At 39.9% G+C, this 24,963-nt stretch overlaps 1 protein-coding gene across 1 annotated transcript in view; it reads left to right on the top strand.

Annotated features, from left to right (window-relative positions):
• The window catches only part of Atp8b4 (ATPase phospholipid transporting 8B4 (putative)), a 237,398-nt gene that overhangs the window by 96,399 nt on the left and 116,036 nt on the right, over positions 1 to 24,963 (top strand). Inside the window, exons 5-8 of the mRNA XM_052723786.1 lie at positions 2 to 115; positions 4,615 to 4,713; positions 5,634 to 5,695; positions 23,379 to 23,451. Coding sequence (XP_052579746.1) covers positions 2 to 115; positions 4,615 to 4,713; positions 5,634 to 5,695; positions 23,379 to 23,451 — 348 coding nt within the window. The remainder of the gene's footprint in view (position 1; positions 116 to 4,614; positions 4,714 to 5,633; positions 5,696 to 23,378; positions 23,452 to 24,963) is intronic.

Genomic DNA, 24,963 nt, shown 5'->3' with positions numbered 1-24,963 from the left:
GGACAATCGTATCCACACATCCAAATACAACATTCTCACATTCTTGCCAATTAATTTATTTGAGCAGTTCCAAAGAGTGGCAAATGCCTATTTCCTTTTCCTCCTGATACTACAGGTAATCTTTAAGCCATATTTCTTCATTATCTATTTGTTGAAAGTACTTATATAATTCTAAAACATAAGTTAATTTACTTAGTAAACATTCATGATTGCATAGGACCACTCTTATTAGATTTTTAATGTTATTACTGCTTTTTTTTCTTAAAAATGAGAGGGCCAAGAACAGATAAAACAAAAATAGTACATTTATCTTAAACACCTAGGTCATTGTAATATGTACTTTTATTTGAACCATATAGAAGTCTAATAATTGCTACTCATGGCCTCTTCCTTTCCTTATTAATTATCCTACACTGACAGGGTGCGGGCTCCTAAGACTATAAAGGTTGTGGAACTTGGCAAATTTCCCTTTAATCCAAGAACAATGGCATATTGTGCGCATTCATAAAATACATGATGTCAATATATGTTATTTCACTGTAGGGTGACTATTTTTATATTTTTGAGTGGTTAGTTAGTCATTAATAATCTTCCCCCTTTTAACTAAAATTGAGCTTAAGTGAAATGTCAACTTGTATTGGTATTTCAGGAAGGAAAAAGGCATATATTAAGAAAGATTCATACACACATCAATAGTTCATATCAGCCAGTGACTTACTTAATTTTAGTTTTGGATGGTTTAATTAGATCAGATTGGTAGTTCCAGGTGAGACGGTGGGCTATTTAAAAGAGCTATAAGGATGGCTTGGCTACAGGAGATCTAGATGAAGAGTGTTGAATACAACAGTGAGCTGAAAAGCTATGTGTGTTAATCTTTTGATTGTAAGTGCCAGAGATCTATTTTAGCTTCAGCAGACGATGAGTATATTCCAAGATGTATCTCTTTTCATGTGTGACTGGATGAATATATTCCAAGATGTATCTCTTTTCATGTGTGACTGGATGAATATATTCCAAGATGTATCTCTTTTCATGTGTGACTGGATGAATATATTCCAAGATGTATCTCTTTTCATGTGTGACTGGATGAATATATTCCAAGATGTATCTCTTTTCATGTGTGACTGGATGAATATATTCCAAGATGTATCTCTTTTCATGTGTGACTGGATGAATATATTCCAAGATGTATCTCTTTTCATGTGTGACTGGATGAATATATTCCAAGATGTATCTCTTTTCATGTGTGACTGGATGAATATATTCCAAGATGTATCTCTTTTCATGTGTGACTGGATGAATATATTCCAAGATGTATCTCTTTTCATGTGTGACTGGATGAATATATTCCAAGATGTATCTCTTTTCATGTGTGACTGGATGAATATATTCCAAGATGTATCTCTTTTCATGTGTGACTGGATGAATATATTCCAAGATGTATCCCTTTTCATGTGTGACTGGATGAATATATTCCAAGATGTATCCCTTTTCATGTGTGACTGGATGAATATATTCCAAGATGTATCTCTTTTCATGTGTGACTGGATGAATATATTCCAAGATGTATCTCTTTTCATGTGTGACTGGATGAATATATTCCAAGATGTATCTCTTTTCATGTGTGACTGGATGAACATATTCCAAGATGTATCTCTTTTCATGTGTGACTGGATGAACATATTCCAAGATGTATCTCTTTTCATGTGTGACTGGATGAATATATTCCAAGATGTATCTCTTTTCATGTGTGACTGGATGAATATATTCCAAGATGTATCATCTCTTTTCATGTGTGACTGGATGAATATATTCCAAGATGTATCTCTTTTCATGTGTGACTGGATGAACATATTCCAAGATGTATCTCTTTTCATGTGTGACTGGATGAATATATTCCAAGATGTATCTCTTTTCATGTGTGACTGGATGAATATATTCCAAGATGTATCTCTTTTCATGTGTGACTGGATGAATATATTCCAAGATGTATCTCTTTTCATGTGTGACTGGATGAATATATTCCAAGATGTATCTCTTTTCATGTGTGACTGGATGAATATATTCCAAGATGTATCATCTCTTTTCATGTGTGACTGGATGAATATATTCCAAGATGTATCATCTCTTTTCATGTGTGACTGGATGAATATATTCCAAGATGTATCATCTCTTTTCATGTGTGACTGGATTCACAGACAGTAACCACTGCAGTAGGACAAGGCTTCGATTTCTCTGTTTTCTTACATATTGTCAGGTCCTTCCAGCTTCACCACTTATCTTCCAAGCTTTCCAACTCCTGTGAAGGAAGAAGAGAGAGAGAGAGAGAGAGAGAGAGAGAGAGAGAGAGAGAGAGAGAGAGAGAGAGAGAGAGAATATCACTTTCCTCATTTTTTTTCTGTTGGTATTAGTTCTGATCGCATCTGTCTCCTAAGCCAATCATCATTGCTCAAGAATTTTTACAGTTATTGTCTTGAGCATGTGTCAAAACCTGTGTCAGAATGAGTCAGTTTACTAAAAGTAAAAGAACTGAAATTAGAAGTTTGGAAATTTCCCTAAGAAAAAAAAGATATAGTTGGGAGTAACTGGATACTGATTGTGCAAAACAAACAAACAAACAACAAAAAACCCCAAAACAACAAAACACAAAACAAAACAAAATAACAAAAACAAACAAAAATCTCAAACCAAAACCAAAACCAAAACCAAAACAATAGCAAAAAACCAGACCAGATAAAACAACCAACCAGAAGAACCTGATGAACAACCAGCCATTCATGAAAGGAAGTGCAGACCCAAGGTCTCGCTGCCATTCATGAAAGGAAGTGTAGACCCAAGGTCTCACCTGCCATTCATGAAAGGACATGTAGACCCAAGGTCTCGCCTCCCCACAGTGTCATGGACTTGCTTTCGGATTCTTGATGTGACCTTTTACACCATTCCAGAATTTTGAATTTTTTTCTCTAATGGCATTCTTACTTACAGTCTCAGGCTTTTGTTCACGCAATTTTATACTTGGGACATTTGAGAGGGCTTAGTTCAATATTATTTCTTGGTGAACATCTGAGAGCCATGGAGGTGAGATGATGTGTGAAGCCACAGATTAACAAGAGGGAGAAATAGTAGGATTTTCTGCTACCCACCGAATGTTTCTGCTGCATCTTCAGGGATCTTTTGCTTTTGTTTTCTTATTGTGTCTCTTAAAGTTATTTTTAATTTGAATTAGCATGTAAAATGTAATTAGCATGTAATATGGGTATAGTGGGAGAACTCATATTATGCACACAATGTGCAATGATCAAGTCAGGGTAATTAGCTTTTTAATATCCTCAGGCATTGTTCAGTTCTTTGTATTGAGAACCCTTGACCTATCTTTTTTTAAAAAATTAATTTATCTATTTTATGTGCATTGGTGTTTTGCCTGCATGTATGTTTGTGTGAGGGTGTTGGATCCTCTGGAACTAGAGTTACAGACAGTTGTGGGCTGCCATGTGGTTGCTGGGAATTGAACTCAGGACCTCTGGAAGAGCAGCCAGTGCTCTTAACCGCTGGGCCACCTCTCCAGCCCCTTAAATTCCTATCTTCTGGTTGCTTATATGTCCAACAGTCACCTAGTGTGTTGTAGTAGGACACCAGAGCTTGTGTCTATTACTTAACCCTCAGGGATTTTTTGAGGTTTAAAAATTGCACAGAATCGATTATGTAAAATTGGCTTGGTTTTGAGTTATTTTTGGGACTTGATCTCCAACCCCTGACAGTTTCTACTGGACCCTACCCTGCCTGATGGCTCTGGAGCAGATCCCAAGTGAATGTGACTTGATCTGAAAAAACAAAAAAGCACTTGTCTAAGAGGGTCACATGCTTGTTACTGCATTTGCTGTAGATAGTAGCACAGCCCAAACGGATAGTGTGGGAGCCAAAGAAGCCTAGGTACATACTTTAGCAGTGTGTGTTTCTGCTAGTGTTTTCAATACCGTGGATACTTCAGTTGTAGAATTGGAACAGGAAAACAAGGACATGATGTCAGCTCTGCAGGCTTTTCTGACACAGGATCACCATTCACAATGTATTCTGGTGTGCACCGTAGGGGGAGTGTTATTCATGCGGATATGGAACCCATGGGTTTATACAAAACATTCCAGCATAGAAACTAACTCCGTTTTCAGAGCATCCAATTATTAAGATGGAAATACCTGGTTAGCCTTTGCAAGACTGAGGATCAAAGGCTCTCTGACAGGTGCTGTTAAGAGGGGTTGGTAACTTATTAATGACTGAGAAGAGAGGCTGAGGGATCCGTGACATGTGACAATCTACTGAAAGATGTGTGAAGGGACTCAAGGAGCCCGCTTCCCAGTTTGCTTTAAGTTTTTATTTTATTTTATTTTATTTTATTTTATTTTTGCCAGGTAGTCTGAAAATTGACAGAAAGGTATTTCTCTGTATGTTTTGTAGTTGAATGCATATAATTAAACCATTTTAGCAAGTTTACTTTTGTACAAATAGCTGAACATAACCCAATTTACTTCTGCAAGTGTTATACAGTTAATTGACAAAGATTGAGAGATGTATTTCTTAATTGAAAAAGTCTTAAACTACTGGAAATGCTTGTTTCAGCTCATTCCAGAAATCTCTTCCCTGACGTGGTTCACCACCATCGTGCCTCTGGTCCTGGTGATCTCCATGACAGCTGTCAAGGATGCTACTGACGACTATGTGGGTATTTGCTCCTGAGAATGCTTGATGTCTCAATTTTAAATAGGAAGTGAGAATGTAGCCAGTGCTGCTGAAGGGTGGTCAAGCATGAGGCAGAGGGGAAGATCTTTAATTACCAAGTTGATGTATGTGATGTTTCTTCACAATTGCATGTAGAATATTAAATAAATTTACAATTGATATCAGTAACTTACAATTGCCCACACACACATGGATAACACACTTGACTTCATGTGGCATGTTTCTGTCTCCTAATGAAGTGTCTAGCATATTTCAATGTACACATTGATGCTATAACATCTGAGGTTGAAAAAGAGAAGGCCTGACAGCAGTATAATGTGTGTGTATGTGTGTATATGTGTATGTACACACACAGATCATTTTGAAATACAAAAGGAAAAGTGCTCACTGTTATTATAGTTTATGAAATAAAAGCTTCATGTCCCTGAAAGTACTCCTGTTCATCTGTGGGTGTGCACTAATATGCTGAGAGGACCGTGTGCATGTGAGAGAAATGGAAATTGGTTCTGGGTTGACGTTCTCAAAACCTGTGTATGGTTGTCTCTGGACTATGAGGTAAATGGCATGTTGCCTCCTTAGAAGCAACTAGAAATGTGTAAGGATTAAGAGTTATGTCTAGCATACAGCATGTGCATATGAGTGCACACACACACACACACACACACACACACACACACACACACACACAGGATTTCCACAGTGACATGTCTACCAGGATGAGATTTGGGAGATGAGTGTTGACTAGCTGTGCACAGACTCTGCTCAAAGTAAGTGCAAACTGCATTCACATTGGATGGACAGCCACATGGTCCAAACAGACGAACTCAGAGTATGCCCCATGTTGCTGTTAGGATCAATGATGACTTAAGATGTTCTTTCCTAATTTTTTTTTTTTTTAGTTTCGTCACAAGAGTGATAACCAAGTGAATAACCGACAGTCTGAAGTGCTCATTGATAGCAAGTAAGACATTCATTCTTTGGGCTTTTATTAAGATTTCTGGGGGCTCCCAGACTGCTCTTAATGATTGGTGGCTTCCTACTTAATTAAGTGTGTATTTCTGTCCTTCTTTAATTGGTTAGAAATTGATTCTTTGGGAGTTTATTTTGTGGAACACAGACATATCTTTGATATTGTATTTCCAAGTAGGCAGAGGTCGCAGGACTTTATACACTCCCCACAGAGGAATTTAGAACACATTATCTACAATCACCTGAGTTTTCCTTGTATTTAATTTCATGTATTAATAAATACCATCTTTAGAAACAGTACTGACATCAGTAGTGATTTCAAACATGCGTGTAGATACCCAAACAACAGTGAAAGCTCTACAACGTTTAGAGGGAAAGCTTCAAGCTCCCTTCCAATCTTTCTTTTTATTTTACTTATTTTTGTACGGACTTCTTTTCATCTTTTGAATATTTAACGAATTTCCTTATTAGCTTATATGGTAGTAGGTTTCTTTTTCCCAGACATGTTTCATTTGTTTGATTCTCCATCTTCCCTGCCCTCCTTTCCTGCTGCACACTTCCGCCCCCAGCATTTTCCTACTCCAGCTCTCCCATTGTCTTCCCACTCCCTCCTTTAAAACTGCTGTCTTTCCAGGCTCGTGGGTTCCTTTCTAGTGTTGTGGGCTCTGCTGGAATTTATTCCCATTTAGATACTCATAGTTAACAGTTACAGGCTAGGGTCAACCTATGAGAGAGAATATACAGATTTGTCTTAACCATTGAGCCTGGGTCACTTGGCTTAATAGAATGTCCCACTGAGAGATGGCTCAGTGGGTAAGAACATTTGCTGTTCTTCCAGAAGACAAGAGTTTGGTTCCCAGAACTTGTAACTGGCCACTCACAATTGCCTATAACTTTAGCTCTAGGGGGATCAAATATATCTGACTTCTGACCTCCGAGGACACCTACACTCATGTGCACACCCACATAATTAATATAATAAAATAATTATGAAAAAAGGCTATTTCAGGGCTGGAGAGATGGCTCAGTAGTTAAGAGCCCTTGTTGTTACAGAAGATTTGGTTCAATTCCCAGCACCCACATGATGTCTCACAACTGTCTGTAACTCCAGTTCTAAGGGATCCAATGCCCTCTGCATGTACTAGTTACACACATATGTGTACAGACTATGTGGGTAAAACACCCACACACAGAATAAAATAAATAAATAAAAAACAGTTTCAACCATTTCCCTGCAAATTACACAATTCTATGTTTCTCCTGGGTTAAATGGAATTCTGTTGTGTATACTTAACACACTGTCATGATTCATTGGTCTGTTGATGGACATCTAGGCTGATTCCATTTCCTAGCTATTGTGAAAATAGCAATAATAAGCATGGATGTGCAGGTATTTCTGTGGCAGCACATAGAGACCTTGGGTATATGCCTGAATATGACAATTACATTCTGTTGGAGCTCCGCTTTAAGTCTTTTGCAAAGCCACCACATGGTTTCCACAGTGACTGTACTAGTTTACACTCCCGCCGACTGTGAGTAAGGGGTCTCTAAACCTACGTTCTCACCAGCATTTGTTGTCATTTATTTTCTCGATGATGGCCATTCAGACTAGTGTGAGATGTAATCTTAAAATAGTTTTTTTTTTTTTTTTTTGGTTTTTCGAGACAGGGTTTCTCTGTGTAGCTTTGCGCCTTTCCTGGAACTCGCTTTGGAGACCAGGCTGGCCTCGAACTCACAGAGATCCGCCTGGCTCTGCCTCCCGAGTGCTGGGATTAAAGGCGTGCGCCACCACCGCCCGGCTTCAAAATAGTTTTAATTTGCTATATTTCAATGGCTGGAGAGTTTCCTAGCTGTTTGCATTCTTCCTTAAAATGCGTTTCCTCAGATCATTGGCCCATTGATTGATTGGCAGGTTTTTGTTAGGCATTTAATTTATGCAATTATTTATATATACTCTAAATATTAACCCTTTGTCTGAGGCATAGCTCACAAAGATTTTCCCTTATTCTGCAGGCTTTCTGTTTGTTCTGTTGGCAATTCCTTTTGTTTTACAGATGCTTTTTAATTTCATGTATTACTATTTGCCAGTTCTTGGGCCTGTTTCCTGTGCTATTGGGATCCTATTCAGAAATTTGTTGTTTGCACCTATGTTCTGAAATGTTTTCTCTGTGTTTTATTTTGGCAGTTTTAGTGTTCTAGGTTTTAAATTAAAGTCTTTGATCCAATTTGAAAAGATTGTTTTTGTGCATGATGAAAAATTTGGTTCTGTTTTCATTCTTCAGGTGGATATCCAGTTTTGCTAACATTGTTTGTTGAAAGGCTGTCTTTTTTTCCAGTGAATGTTTTTGACTCCTTTGTCAAAAATTAAGTGGTCACAGCTGTGTGGGTTATCTATGGGTCTTTTAACATGTTCCATTAGTTTATAGAACTGTCTTCATGCTGCTAATACCACGCTGTCTTTATCACTATGGATCTGTAGAGCAGTTTGAGGTCAGGTAATATGGTGCCTCTGGCTGTGTTCTTTCTGCTTAGAATTGCTTTGGCTATATGTGGTCTTTTGTCTTTCTATATGGAATTTAGACTTTTTCCTACCTCTCTGAAAAAATGTCATTGGGATATTGGTAGAGATTGCATTGAATAAGTAGATTACTTTTGGTGGGATAGTCATGTTCCCAATATGAATTCTGAACATCCAGGAGCACGGGAGTCTTTCCATTGTCTGGTGCCTTTTTTAGAGTCTTAAAGTTTACCTTCTTGCTTAGGTTTATCCCTGCATATTTTTGAAGTTTTTGTGAATGGATATTTTTCCTGATTTCTTTTTCAGGAAGTTTGTTGTTAGTGCATATAAAAACTGTTGATTATTATATATTTTGTATCTTGCTACTGCTACTTTACTGAAACTCTTTATCAGCTTCAAGAGTTTTTTTTTTCTTGGTGGAGTTCATTTGAGTCTTTTAAGTATAGAATTATGCTGTCTTCAGATAGGGTAGTTTAACTGATCCTTTCTCAGTTTTTACTCCATTTGTATTTTCTCTCGACTTACCGTTCTTTCCCACTGTGAGCACTGCATTGAGTAAGACTGGAGAGAAGGAGCACCCTTGTCTTGTACCAGATTTTAAAGGACTTGGTATAATGCTGGTTATAGGCTTTTCATTTGCAGTATTTATTACACTGAGCTGTCTTCTGCCTACTCCTGGTTTAATCAGAACCTGTTTTTTTGAGACAGGGTTTCTCCGTGTAGCCCTGGCTGTCCTGGCACTCACCCTGTAGACCAGGCTGGTCTCAGACTCATAGAGATCTGCCTGCCTCTGCCTCCTGAACTAAATAAGTCTGTTAATGTGGCATATCATGTTTATTGATTTGGTATATTGAACCTATCTTGTATCCTTGGGGTGAAATCATCTTGCTTATGATAAACAATCCTCTTAATGTGACTTTGAATTCAGTTAGAAAGCATTTTGTTGAAGATCATGTCCATCAGGGAGATTGGTCTATAGTTTTCTTTCTTTGTCTGGGTTTGGCGTCAGAGTTATAATGGCATTCTAGGATGAGTTTGATAGTGTTCCCTCCCTGAGTTATAATGATGTCATGGGATGGGTTTGGTAGTATTCCCTCACTGAGTTATAATGATGTCATAGGACAGGTTTGGTAATATTCCCTCCTTGAGTTATAATGGCACCATAGGATTATTTTGGTAGTGTTCCCTCCCTATTCAATAGAAAAACTGGTAGAATTCAGCACAGAGAACTGTTAAAGCTCCTTCAAAGAGACACTCACACATTAGCCTCAGAGAGTGGGGTAGAGTTGACCCCATCTTTTGTGGAGGAGGCTCACATCACATATCCCTCAGCAAACAATGTGAGATCCCAGCTTTTCCCCCCTCAAAAATGTCCTCTGGTCTTTTACTCTCCTCCCCCTTCCATGTTGGGGTTCAGTGTGGCTGTCCCATTGTCTTTTCTCAGCATCTGGGGCTCACATGTGCCCCCCACGTTGTCACTCAGTATGGCTTGAGTCTTTCTTGGCTCCAATTGGATCCCGTTGCTGTTGTAACCAGTGTTCTTATTATCAGTGACAATGCGAGTTAAACATGCAGCAGATCCCATGTAATCTTTAAAATTTGGTTCGTTTTCTTCCTTACAAAAAGTGTTAGATTGAGGTTCAGAGTTCCCTTTGAAAAACAAACCCCAAACTCCAAAGACCTTGGTGGATGTAAGAATATTAACTTTGAAATGTACTTTGGTTTCAGTCTGAGCTCAAAGGCTGTCTACACCAAAGCAGTATTTTGATAGTATTTGATTGACTACTTACCCCCATCAGGGTTTCCTCACTAAAGTTTTCTTTTTATTTATTTATTTATTTATTTATTTATTTATTTATTTATTTATTTATTTTTTATTTTTATTTTGCAATACAATTCAGTTCTACATATCAGCCACAGATTCCCTTGTTCTCCCCCCTCCCGCTCCCTCACCTTCCCCCCAGCCCGCCCCCATTCCCATCTCCTCCAGGGCAAAGCCTTCCCCATAGACAGAGATCAACCTGGTAGACTCAGTGCAGGTAGGTCCAGTCCCCTCCTCCCAGACCGAGCCAAGCGATCTTGCATAGGCCCCACGTTTCAAACAGCCTACTCATGCAATGAGCACAGGACCCGGGAGGCATCCAGGCAGTGGGACTGGGTCCTGTGCTCATTGCATGAGTAGGCTTTTCTTTTTTTTTAATTAAAATTTTTTTATTCATTTTATACACCAATCAAAGATCCCCCTCTTCCCTCCTCCCACCCCCAGCCTCTCCCCCAACCCACCTCCCACTCCACCCCACAAGAAGGTAAGGCCTCTCATGGGGAGGCACATCCAGTAGAGGCAAGTCCAAGCCCTTCCCCCTGCCTCAAGGCTGCACGAGGTGTCCCATCATAGGTAGTGGGCTCCAAAAAGCCCCCTCATGCACCAGGGATGAATTCCTATTCTACCACCAGGGGATTCCCCAAGCAAATCAAGCTACACAATCGTCTTGCCATACTGAGGGCCTAGTCCAGTCCCATGCAGGCTCCACAGCCATTGATCCAACTTTCGTGAGTCCCCACTAGTCCAGTTTGGTCATCTCTGCAGGTTTCCCTATCATGATCCTGACATACTTGCTCATAGAATTCCTCCTCTCTTTCCTGACTGGACTGCTGGAGCTCTGCCTGGTGTTTGGCTGTGGATCTCTGCATCTGCCCCCATTAGTCATTGGAGCTCTGTGATGATAGTTAGGGTATTCACTGATCTGATCACTGGGGCAAGCCAGTTCAGTTCAGGCACCCTCTCCACTATTTCTAGTAGTCCAAGCTGGGGTCATCCTTGGGGATTCCTGGCAACCGGGTTTCTCTCTATCTCCATGATACTTCCCTCTATCATGGTATCTCTCTCATTGCTTCCCCACTCCATCCCTGTTCCAGCTCAACCATCCCATAAACAGAAAACTCAGGATAGCTAAAAGAATCCTGTACAACAAGGCCACCTCTGGAGGCATCACCATCCCTGACATCAAGCTCTACTATAGAGCCATAGTAATAAAAACAGCTTGGTATTTGCATAAAAACTGACATGGGGACCAATGGAATTGAAGACCCTGACATTAACCCACACACCTATGAACACCTGATTTTTGACAAAGAAGCCAAAACTGTACAATGGAAAAAAGAAAGCATCTTCAACAAATGGTGCTGGCATAGCTGGATGTCAACATGTAGACATGTAGATTGCAAATAGATCCATATCTATCGCCATGCACAAAACTCAAGTCCAAGTGGATCAAAGACCTCAATATAAAATTTTCTACTATTGGATCATTCTGCCTTCAGGTCCCTAAGATACTCATAATGGATTCATTTCCTCCATGAATTTTAAATTAGCATATGGCCAATCTATTATGGTTAGAAACTTTAGAAAATTAACAGTATAAATAAAATATAGAAGTTATTCTTGATCTTGCTTCCCAGATTCATGTGAACTACAGTTCATTCATAGTTCATGCATTCTGGTGCTCTTTCGGTCTCCTTTGTCTTTGCTGTTTCTGTTCTATTCCATTGTGCAATGTTCTTTCCAGATACAGCTGTGGTTATACTATATTCTACCATCCTGGTAGCCTATCTACCTCCCAGCAATAGATCCCATGGGTGTGGTCTTACATGGAATAAAATAGTTCTTTGCATGTATAATTTAGATGTTGAGATATGGTGATCCTAGATCAGGGTCTGTCCTAGGCTCAACCACAAGTGTCTTGGGATAGAGAAAAGAGCACAATGTGCAGATTAGAGGCAGATATTCAAGCTAGCCCCATAGGAAGGAACTCATGGGCCACCAGAAACTGTCAGGGAAAGCAGACAGATCCCTGCTGCCCTCTCCCCCACATCCTCCTGAGGGATTCTATTCTTGTTACACCTTGCTTTTGAATTTTAAGTTTCTGGAATAGAGAGAATAATATTCTTCTTTTCTAAGCCATGTATTCAGGGTGATTTGTTACCACAGTCCAGAGAATGTGTAAAGTAGGCTAGTGACTTCTTGGATTTAAAGAAAAAAGAAACTTGGAAATGTCCTGGCTGAGAAAATGACTGGCAGGTGCGACTGACCTATTAAAATAAGGAAGCACGGGGAGGGCAGAAGAGAGGGGAGCTGGATGTCGCTGGTGGAATGAAATGGACTCTAAACAGTGGAGGACCAATGGTGCAGCAGGGCAGACAGACAGACAGAACTACCAGTCCGGGTTGGCTCTAGATGCTGGCATGGAGGGCAGAGATGCCCACGGTGCCCGTACAGACCTTGCCCTCCTAGCAAGGTTTTCTCAGTTGTTGGGTTGACAGTTTGTATTCACCGCTGGCCCATCTGGTGTCCTTGTCCCTCCCAGGCATGTGTGTTCAGATCGGCTTCCCCTTCACATTGCTAAATTTAAGGCTTCATTTCAAATCAAATACTCTTCTGGCTAGCTGCCTGAGGAGTCACATGTGGAGCATTGAGACAGGCCAGGGGATGAGGCCCTTGCTTCTGGAGAGGGGGTCTGGAAACCATATGAACTGTAAATAGTTTTAGAATATAAAAAATAGTTTTTTTTCTGCCAAAAGGAAAGAACTGTTTTTTTTTTCTTCTTTCTAGACTTAGTTATTAAGTATCTGTTGGAAATTACTGGCCCCGATCGCACAATCTGTTTACTGTCTCTATCAGCGTCAGTTGAGGGGCATTGGCTCTGCAAACATTAGCTCATTAGAACTATAGTCTGGGATCTCGGAGCCAGAACTTAAATTGCTAGGTGCCTGATTTTGGAAGGAAATGTGCTTTCTTCCTTATAACATTTCCTGCTGAAATTTGTAATGAAACAAATAGTATAATATGTGTTTAAATATATAAGAACAAGACAAATTAAAAATGGGGAAAGGGACATTTACCCTCCTCGGTATGCCACGGACACTCAGGGTCTGCTCTGTTTCTCGCCCCAAGGACAGCTCAGCAAGCATCTTATTTTCTTGGTTGGCCTTTCTGCTTTTACCCCGACCCTTCATTGCAGAAGGAACTTTCAGAAGACTTGTTTTTTCTTGTGCATTAATTTGTGTGGCTAAGAGACCACCACTCCTTCTGCACCCAGACTGGCAGGAACACTCTTCCCTGCTGTTTCGGGGACAAACTGCTGGCTCTTCATCCTCCCTTTCTTCTGCCTCTCTCTGCACTTGCAGTGTCTGTCTTCTTGCATCCCATGTTGCTGAGTTCATTTCCAGGAAGTTGATGCCAATTCATTCTCCCATCCGAATGAGTGGATGTAGTTTTCCAACAGCATCATCATGACTTTGAATATTGACTTTTAAAAAGCTGGATCAGTCTGTTACGTGTGGAGATCTGTCTTACACACCTGATTTCTAGTGATGATGTTTTCCAACTTTTATTAGCTTTTTAAAAATGTCTTTTTCTGTGACTTGCCTATTTATACTCACTATTTAATATTAGCCTACACTTCTTTGTCTTCTGTCAGGGATTATATTTTAATTATTGTCTTCTAAAAACATCCTTCCAGTAGGAAACAATAATATTGTATTCTAGGGTATTGCCTAAAGGTTCTTGTTGGCTTGAGTGGTGTTTCTCCAAGCCGGATTAGGCATTGCTGAACCGTCCACATTCCTCCCTGTTTTCTTCTCACAAAATAGCACAGATCAAATGCATTCCTGTCTTAAAACTTTCCCAGCCACTCCTTCCATAGTGGCCTCTGGCTGGCCTAGTTCTTCTAGTATCCCCTCCAGCCACACCAGAACACTGGCCTTTTCAAAACTCCAATGCATTCTTTCCTTTTAGCTCTTCTACCCACTTTTGTGTTGCCATGGCAACAGTGAATGCTGCCATAGGTACATCATTCTAACGGTCAGCCCTGTTCAGCACCCTTTCTTGTCAGCTTCTTCAGAATTGATTGACACCTCGCTGGGTTTCTCCCTTGCTTAGTTCAAGCTTGGCTGGCAGTAGGTGCTCTGTATTTGTAGAATTCAGTAGAATGCATTCACTTTTTCAGCTAGCAGGGTGCATTCAAGACACAGATTATTCTGGAGACACTGGAGACTGAGAAGAATGAAGGACATGGGCTATAGGAGATGCAGCCTGACTCTTTGCACATGTGAAATGTAAATCTGAAGTCTGTTCTTTATAAAAAAAAATGAACAATGCTTTTCTTCTCCAACCTGGTGTGTTTTACGTTATAATCATACAACCGTGCCCCTCACTTCTTGCTATTCTTTGTGTTCTCCCCCTTACACTGTCTTAGGGTCCGGCCAGTAAGAATAGTCATATGAAACTGTTTCTTACTTTTATTCAGAGCTAGCTGTGTAAGTAAGTACGTAGTATGAATGACTACATGCATAGTCACTCCACTCAAATCTCTACTCAGCAAATATCTCCCAAACTCACAGCATGCCAAGTGCACTTCTATATGTCAAAGATACAGAAATAAGCAACCAGACACAGCCTTAGCCTGCTTTCCAATGGGAAAGATAGTCATTTAAATGAACAATGTGATTTCAGGTTCCCCATGTCCGAGTGGATGGCTCTGCACCCATGCACATGTGGCCAGCACCAACTGAACTCAGGTGGTTAGTTACTCTGGGTGGGGGCTGGAGGCAGGTAGTTAGTAGAGGTAGATATGATGGCATCTTGATAGATGTAAGATTTTGTTTCAGAGGGAGACAGCTATGGTAAGATTATGGGTAAAAGTCATAAAAAGTGTAAAAGCTTAGGACTGGAAATGAGCTGGGTGATGATAAGGTCCCATCAATACTGGGGTACTGTGATAAAGCAGAGCTCTGAGGGGGCTAACAGAAGCCAGCTACTATTTTTATATTTTAGACAGGGTCTCATTCTATAGCTCAGGCTGTTCTTGAGTTCACTATGTACCTAGGATGGGCTCAAACTTGTGGTTAGCCCCCTGCTTCAGTATTCCAAGTGGTAAGATTACAAGCATAAGCAACTGTGCTCAGTCAAGAGCCAATTCTTAGTAATTGTGAAGAATGCTAACTTCAGTTTTATATTACATGTCATGAGAAGCCACGGAGGATTTTAACAGGAAAATTGTAGGGATAACATGAAAATTTCTCTGGTTGCTGTATAGATACTGGACAGTAGAAGAAGACAAGTTATGTCCAGGTGGGATGGCAATGTCATAAACTTTGGTTGTGTCATTGAAGGCCATATGCATAAGTAGGATTATCTAGCTATCATCTATCATCTACCTATCACCTATTTATCATCTATCTTTTTATATATATCTATTGATCATCTATCTACATATCTTTAAAAATCTATCAATCAATAAATCTATCAATAATCTATTTATTTATGTATATATAATTTGATATATATATATAATTTACCTACCAATCAACCAATCAACCTACCAATCAATCAATCAATCAGTTATTTATCATCTATCTATCTATCATTATCATCATCATCATATATATTTCTTTGTTGGATTTTTAAACATACAGGCATACAAGCAGAACAGTGCAATGAATCTTTGTCTATATATATCACCTCCTGATAGTTGTCAACAACTTCTTGATATTTTTGTGTTCATCCTCACATTTTGTGTTCTTTCATGATTTGATTATATGTGCTTTTGTGTGTCTGTTTGAGTATATGCATATGTGTGTGTGTGTGTGTGTGTGTGTGTGTGTGTGTGTGTGTGTGTATGTGTGTGTGTGTGTTTGTGTGCATATGGGGGTCAGAAGAGCACATTGGATCCCTCGGTACTGTAGTTACAGACATTTACAGGGCATACATCCTGTTATATGTGCATTGGGATTCCAACTCAGTCCTCATGATTTAAAAGACAGAAAGGCTTATTGTAGCTCATGGTCAGGTGACTCCATTGTTTTTGGAGCAGTAGTGAGGCTTAGAAACTAGGACAGGAGCACGGGCAGGATGAGATTGCTCCTTCATCTTTGTCAGGAAGCAAAATGGGGATGAGGGTTTTGGGTCTGGATTCTAATCGCCTCCTTAAGATTCCCCTTCAGTGACCTAACTTACTCTTATTAGACCCCATGTATTAAAAGTTTCCTCCCTCTCTGTAGCAACACAGGCTGTGACCAGCTCTTTAACAAATGGGGCTGTGGTGTGTATTTCTAAACCTCAGCAGAATGACTAGTAAGTAAAACAAAGCCACTTGAATCTCTTGTTCTGGATATAAAGCAAAGAGATTAAAGACAGAAGGGTAGTCAACTGTGATGAATAAAATAAAATATGAGGACTGACTGGTCATAGAATCACACTGTCACTAGAGAGTCTGTGATTGGACTGGTGGAGACAAATTTCTGATGGGAGAAAACACAGGTAGCTATTATGCACAAACACTGAGCACAAAAGGCTCCTTCAACGACTTACAGTAAAAATCTATTTGCTATCCTTGTGATGAAGTGCCTAGAAATAATAAAAATAGTCACAGCACTTTAGATACATGTATTACTTTATGGTTTAGAAATGCTTTTGTGGCTGTGTCTCATTTGAGGGTCACAAATGTCATGGCAGATGGATGTTTAAGTGTTTATGCGACTTTGAAGACCTCAATCTAACAGATGCCGTGAAAGGCTGACAGGAGCAGTTGGATGGAAATTCCAGTTTTAGTCAAACTCTTGAGCAAAGTCATGTGGTTGATTAGTGGCAAAGTGCATGTTTTGCGATCCTATAACATGCAATCTTTTTAGTATTTTACATCATTTCTGTTATAAGTAGGAAGCCAATATTTTATCTTTGGGGCATAAAAAAATCAACTCCCGCTTCTAATCCCTTCTAATCAGAATTTTGTATTTTTAGGTATCAAGATTGTCTGTTATCTTTGGAAGACAGAGTCCTTTAGTAAAATTTTCTAGTTTTTGTTTAAACAACCCACTATGACGGTTGTCTATCCATGGAAACATGAGCTTAAACTCTGTTTCTCCTCATAACAGAGGTGCCGAGGATACAAAACGAATAGTCCAATGGACGGATGTATTATCTAGTGATCATGAACAATGTGATTTATCCTGGTGCTGAGAGAAAAGTGAATGATGTAATGGTTGAAGCCTCAGGGGGAGAGATATTTCACTTATGACCATAAGTAAATCCTGATTGAAGTCATGGTTCTGAGAAGACGAGTCTAGAGGGATCAGCATAATAAAGTCCAGGCATATAGTTTTCTGATGAGCTCACTGTACATGGGGGAAAGCTTGAACTATCTTGAGGACTGAAAGTTAATATATCCTTTATTAGACAAGCCCTTGGCTCTATCAATTTTCTCCCTGGACCACTGATGACAAAGGCATGGCAAGTGCTCTACAGTGAAGTCATTTTTCTAAAGTGCAGGTGCTCTTCATTGGGGATTGGAAATATTCATGTGTTCCAAGTCCTGGAGGACAAAGATGATTTACATGTATCTGTTTAAGAGCCAGACTTATATTTTCCACTATTTTTTAGATTATTTGATGAATATAGTTTGTATCTAATGTCCCTTGTAGCCCTGACACGCAGTGTGGTGTCTAGCTTACAGTGATGATTCTGGCCATATTAGGGTGGTCTTGAATTCATTAAGGGAGGATGACATCACATGTCTGTGGGTGGTCAACTACTCAAGAATTTTACCTGTATGTTATCCTGTTTCTGAGGAACTCAAGATGATAAACATCACAATTTATTTTAAAGTGAATTAAAACTGTTTTCTTAGAAACTGTTTAGCACTAAATCTGGCTGCAGATCTAAAGAGTGACAAGCCTCATAATCTTTTGGGGTTACTTTTGGTTAGACTTTGTGTTAAGAAATTAGGGGTGTTACTTCCAGAAAGAGTAGGTCCTCAGAGTAGAGCAAACCATATCAAGCCACTGAAAAGTGCTTTCTGTCATCACTGCTGGCATGTCCCATTTCTACACTTTAATATAACATATTAAAATTACATACAGTCTGCCTCAGTAGACATTTGCTTGTCTGATAGCTTTCAAAAAATTATGAGAAAATGTAACACACGTCCTTCATCCTGGAATTACAACATTCGGAGTTCTTTCCTGAGAGATGTAGCCATCAAATCTAGCCTACTGATATCTGTGGACATGCTGTCAAAGGTTCTGACCGAACAGCTCTGATTTCTCTGTGGTCAGTCTAGAGCATTTTCCTCACTGTTAGTGCAGGCAAGCAAATACAATAATCTTCCTTTGAAATGATCTTGAATTCTTTATGGCCTCATTGTGTATTAACCGTCTATTATCCGAATCCTAAGAATTTATAGAAGTTAGAGGCGCTCTGGAAAGAGTGATTCAGAGAAGTTCCTTTTGTACAACATTTGGCAGGTTCATTGTTCAGGTAAAAACTGGTAAATGAAGGGATCATTTTGATTCCCAAAGGGAAGGCTCAATATTGTCTGTATGTTTCTGCCTCTGAATAACACAGTAGGACTCACATGAATAATCAGGCAGGACAACACGTGGCTGGTTGCTCTTCTCAGCAAATGGTTAAACTATCTGTGCTGGAGCATCACAGCTTTATTATCTCTGCTTCTCCTTCCCTCTCTCCTTGGTAAAATCAGCGAGAAGACCCCTTCAGCTGCTGACCACAGCCCTTCCCATGTAATCTTTGCCACTGTGGGGGCATTTTACTAAGAAGAAGGGACAAAAAGGAGGGAGATACCTGAATTCTTCACCAGAAGTAGATTCCAAAGACATGAGCTTTATTATCTCAGTGTAATGAGATCCCACTCATCAGTGTAATCATTAGCCTCACGGGAGCCAAACGGTCCTCTTTACTCCGGTGCAACTTTGACAGTGCTGGGGTAGAAAAGAACCAGAACTGGCTGTTGTCTACTGAGCATCTATGTCAGGGGACCATGACTACACGCTAACTTTGGACCAGTTGGTGTTGAATACTGGGACTGTGCACCATCACCCTGCTCAGATTGCTTCAGCTCCGTAGGGCTCATTCTCTTTTTAGGCAGGTAGGTTGTACTTAATATGGAAAGTAAAGTAAGATGAGCAATAAATGTAGATTTATTAATGATATGAATTTCATAGCCAGACAAAGTTGGCTTCTAGTTGAAGCCTAGATGTAACCTGAAGAAAGCTTTCATGGGGCTGGAGAGATGGCCCGGGGCTAAGAGTGTTGACTGCTCTTCTAGAGGACCCAGGTTTAATTTGCTGCACATACATGGAGGTTCACAACGGTCTGTAATTCAAGGGGATCCAATACCCTTCTCAGGCTTCCTTGGACATTGTATACATGTGGTTCACAGATATACATGCAGCCCGAATACCTATACACATAAACAAATGAAGAGGAAGCTTTCACGATTTTTTTTGCACCAAATTGACCTATAAATGTCAACTTATGTAATACTGACAACTGAGCACACAATGGAAATGAAACCTCCCATTCCTTCTGGTTTCTTGAGTGGTGACTACTCAAACATTCCTGGAATGCCTTCATGGAGGCTTTAAAGGCATGAATGCTGGCTAGTTTTTTTTTTTTTTTTTTTTTTTTTTTTAAATTAACTTGATACAAACTAGTGCCACCTGGGAAGAAGGAACTTCAGTTGAAGAATGCTTTCATCAGATTGGCATGTGGGCAAATCTGTGAGGGCCTTTTCTTGATTAATGATTGATAAAGGAGGGCCCAGCCCACTGTGGGCAGCTCCATCTCTAGACATCCTAGGTTGTCTAAGAAAGGAGGCTGAGCAAGCCATGGAGGGGGGAGGGGCAAGCCAGTAGCAGCACCCCTCCATGGTCTCTGCTTTAGTTTCTATTCTGATTTCTCTTAGTGATGGGCTGTGACCCGGAAGTGGAAGATGAAATAAATCCTTTCCTTCCCAAATTGCTTTTGGCCATTGTGTTCATTAAAGCAACAGAATCGAACTAGGACAGCTTGTTAAAATATATATGTAAACAATGATCAGCATGGCAGATAACCCTAAGGGTACAGAAGTGACATGCGTATCTTGGCAGAAACCAACAGCTCTCTAGTTGGATTTAAGGCCCATTAAACAAGAGGGAAATCATGCTTGGTACTGGAAACCTAGCCAACTACCCGGGGCTAGTGAAGTTACCAATCTTAGAGGAGAACCTACAACCACCACTTCACTAAACCATCACAACCCTTAATTACACTCTAAATATTTGTCCTTATACCCACAAATAAGAGTAGTCCCCACCCCTCATCAAGGAAATTTAACTTTGCAACAAATGGAGACCATTACAGAAAACTACAATCAAAATGCACAGTCATGGAGCCCAGTGCCAATGAACGTCTACAATACGACACTCACACCTAAGGCTCAGGAAACACTAAAGAAGGAGGTGGGAGGGGTGGGAAGACTGCAAGAGCCAGAGGATCAGGGAGTTTGCTATGAGATTGTGTCTGCTAAGAATGTCAGAAGCTACACCCATAAAGTCTCACCAAGATGACTCCCTAAGCAGGAGCTCAGCAGGGATGACATCAGTAGACTCACTAACAATGACAGGGGGAAGCTCACAAGGCCTCAACCCTACATGAAGAACTACGGGCTACTAAGGAAGGTTGGTACTGGGAGAGTAGTCTTCTCCAGGGAAGAGTACATTAACTGGTTATCCCAAACCAAGTGGTCCGTTCTGAAAACAGACATACAAGTAACATACAGACTGAGCAGATTGTATTTAGAAATATGTATGTATATACATAAACATATATGCATGTAACAACAATTAATGAAAAAAGAGATGATGAATTTTAAAGAGAGCAAGGAAGAGGGTATATGTGAGGACTGGGAGAGAAGAAAAGGAAGGGGGAAATGGTGTAATTATAGTACAAACTCAAAAAATAGAAGAAAATATAAAAAAAAAAAAACGTGTAAGAACACCCTTGTCTCAACACATGGATCTTGCCATGCACATACAGGCTTCTGAACAGTCCTCCTTTAACAGCAATGGTACTTAGACCCATTTCATGCCAGCACATTAGACCTATCATTTTCCTTTGGTTACACTATTCTGCTGAATATGCATGTAACAACATTTAATTCTGCTGAACATGTATAATGTATGATTAAGTAATTTTACCATGGTACATTAGTAGTTTCCAAATGAGTTCTGTAAATAATGCTGCACTGATCATCTTTGTATACTCACGTTTAAGCTCTCTTATAATCGGCTCTTTAAAGTGGGATGCCTATATCAAAGTATGTGGGCATCTGAATTTTAAATAGATACTTCAAATAGAGTAAATGTCCCAACTTCTCTGAACCCCAGGGTCTTGTAAAATCCAAGTTGAAGCAGGACCTAGCTCATGGCTTGTCATGAGGATTAATTGAGATAAGATAACTGTTAATAGTGATGCTACATGAAACAAGTTTAAATGTAAAATGATTTACATTCAGATTTTAGACTAATAGCAGTAACGTTTAGTGTCCAACATCCCAAGTATCACAAAGGGCGTGCTTATGTGTAAAATAATAAAACCTTGAGTGAGGGTGGAACGTGGAAGTAGGTGTAGAACTTAAAAACGAAACCACACCTAGTCCTAGCTTCTCCTCAAAACAGACAATTTCAATAGAGACCGCAGAGCATTTCAGTAGCAGCACAGTTTCCACAAGCCACACAAGATGTCCTTCTCTGCTCCATCATGTCATATCTCCAGTAGACAGTCCCCTGAGAAATGTCACAGATGCTGCAAGGGAGGAGTCCCCACGAGAAATAAACAGCAACACTCTGTACCTTAAAGAGAGAGACCAGTGAGGCTTACAAGGCTTCCTCCATTCCCCTGGTGTCACTGGGCTAGAGAGTCCAGCAAAGCATGGCACTGAAAAACATGATCCAGTTTTGGCTAGAGACAAAAATGCTACAGCTGAGAAGCTTCCAGAACAACATGTACTTGGATCCGTATTAAAGAACAATCCTTTGAGCTCTTGAGCCAAATGACCCATCAGGGTTGATAGTGTGAGGCGCATTTCACAGTTGTATAAATATTTAAATCTATTTTCCAGCCTATAAAGCAAGTAAACTGGGCTGGTTTTGAAAAGCTGCACGGCAGAATTCACCTGACTTCCTGGGGATACCTACCCTGTTCCAACAGTCTTGGCTTCTAGGAAGGGATTTCTAAGAAGCAGGATGGGAATGATCAGCTGGAAAGCAAAGCTGCTTTACGTTTTAATGAGTTTGTTTCAGAAGGCAGGATCAGTGCACTGTATCCGACTGCAAGTGGTCTGTTCTTCAAGGCCTGTCCGACTTTGGGCAACTCTAACTCACTTGTCACCCAAAGCTAGATCCGATGAACACAATTGCTTTTCCTCACAAGCCCTTTGTGAACGTGGTGCAGACTGGGCATGGGACTCCTTTACATACATACACATGCTTCAAAGAAAGCTAGCGGTCTATTGATCTCTGTTCTGAGTTGATAGTCTTAGGATATTAGAATGCCACCAAAGCCACCTTTCCACAGCAGCACGAGGATACTGTGGAGGTTTCTTCATTTGTTCTTTCAGGCACCTTTTTTTTAAAAATCACCCATCCTTCTTGTCCTTTCCAAAATTGTAACTTTTCCTTTTATTTGCATTTGACCCATTGCCCTGGACTGTTCTCTTTTGCTGTGATCTTATTGTCTTTTTGTTTCCTGTTAATTGACGTCTGAGACAATGGCAGTGCTGTTTCTGTACTTACTAGCTGAGAGCTTGAGAAGAATGTAAGTAGTTGGATCTTCTGAGAGACCACAGAGGTTGTATAAAAAGGGCATCAAGCTGGCATCAAGGCTTGGTTTCACAGACCCTCAGCCAAGAGTTCGGCATTTTGAGCTTTTTCTAGGTGTGTCACTACGCACCAGATATCCACAGACACAGTATTTAACCTCTGTGACACCCATATTGCTCATTGGTTGTGAATGAGTCCCTTGACTTCCCACTTTAGCAAAGTCTTGTCTGGTTCTTCTACTCCATTATGTGCATATGGATATAACCTTTGCTTATACTTTTTTTTTTTTTTTTTCCGAGACAGGGTTTCTCTGTGTAGCTTTGTGCCTTTCCTGGAACTCGCTTTGGAGACCAGGCTGGCCTCAAACTCACAGAGATCCTCCTGCCTCCTGCCTCTGCCTCCCAAGTGCTGAGATTAAAGGCGTGCGCCGCCACCGCCCGGCTTGGGTTATACTTTTTATTCTTCTCCATTGTTGAACAAAATATTTCTGTTCTTTTCTCAGACTGCAGAATGAAAAATGGATGAATGTTAAAGTTGGAGACATCATTAAATTAGAAAATAACCAGTTTGTTGCTGTGAGTATTCACTATTGTATGACTCAATCTCAGATTAGAATAATACACACTTAAGTATTTGCATTTGCAAATTTAGTAAATCTGCGATAATCTGGAGTCACCAAGGAAGGATTACCATTATACATTAGAACAAGTTTCAATTATAAATATAAATTCAAATATAAAAGACGTGACTTTCAGTGACATGGTGACTTGGATAATGCTGGGATTAACGCTAATTTTCTCCCTGTTTGTTCCCGTAAGGAAATTTATACAAATGCAGAACAATTTAAATCAATATGTAAATAAGAGTTTTAAAAAATGCTCCTGAGTACCCTAAATAGTTTATCTTCATACATTTTGAATGCTATTTCTTAATATTGCAATTAGTGTTCTTAAATGGCATCACATTTGAAGAAAACACACTAAAGATAAAATTCATGTTATGATCCTAATTGATAAAACGTGAACTAGTGCGGATTTTGCACATCAAATGCATCATAATTTATATTTGCAAGCAGCCAGTGTTGCAATTTCTTAAGTAAAAGTCAGTCCAGTCACTAAAATGTAGATGAATAACTGCAGTTAAAGTCAAATTTAAGATGATAAAAATGGTGCAGATCAGGACTGAAAATTCAAATTATTATATTGATTGTATCAAATGTATATAAGATCACATAAAAATTTTTATGTTGTATGCAGTTTTCTGAATCTAACTGTATTCTTTATTAAAGTTTTGATATTTTATGAAGGAAGGAAAAATACGGCCCTATAATCTCTTAAAAAAAAAAAGCAACCTAGTGGAGCGTGCTGGACACTCCCTCTCAGAATCCGCCTTGTACCACTGAATCCTCTGTGCCTGGAGAGTGCAGAGGAGCATGCGTAAAGGAGCTTCTGGGTGGACCACCCATTTGCCCACGAGCTCATACTTCAAGTGGCTTATTCTCTGGCAACCTTAAGGTTTTGGAAAATAGCTGGGAACCCACACAAAAATAAGCAAGATGTTGTCAGGACAGCCAAAACAGAGGTCTCAAAGTCTGTGCCCTGTGGCTTGGACCCCTCAAACATGGTTTGAGGTTCTCATTCATAATTGATTTACTTTTATTTCATGTGACTTAAATGACACCTCTGGCTTATTTTCCACCCAGTAAAGATGGGGGACATAAAACTAGGAGGTGACACCTGTTAACAGAACACCCTCTGTTGGTGGGGTTGAGGTAGATGATTAAAGGAACTGGCTGGGAGCCAAGTCTCTGTGTACTGTTGCAATGCCTCCCATGAAATGAATCCCAGGGGGCAAGCATAAGAATGTATTTTGGATTTTAATTGCTCTGTATTCAAATGCCTACGTATGACCTGTAGTTCCCACATTGGACATAGCAGATATCAGGGAGAGAATGCTTATGATTCTCTCATTTTCACGAGGGAGGGATGGCACCAAACCCATACTCTTAATAGCTTGTATCCTCTCACCCTTCCCCCTGGCAAAGTATGAGCAAGACTCTTAGGCTCACAGTCCCAAAGCCCAGGCTC

Source organism: Peromyscus californicus, unplaced genomic scaffold, assembly GCF_007827085.1.
Source record: "Peromyscus californicus insignis strain IS unplaced genomic scaffold, ASM782708v3 Scaffold_7__1_contigs__length_154581171, whole genome shotgun sequence".
NCBI classification, from domain to species: Eukaryota; Metazoa; Chordata; class Mammalia; order Rodentia; family Cricetidae; genus Peromyscus; species Peromyscus californicus.
Note: the sequence above shows the minus strand (reverse complement) of the source record. Positions and strands in the feature narration are given on the sequence as shown.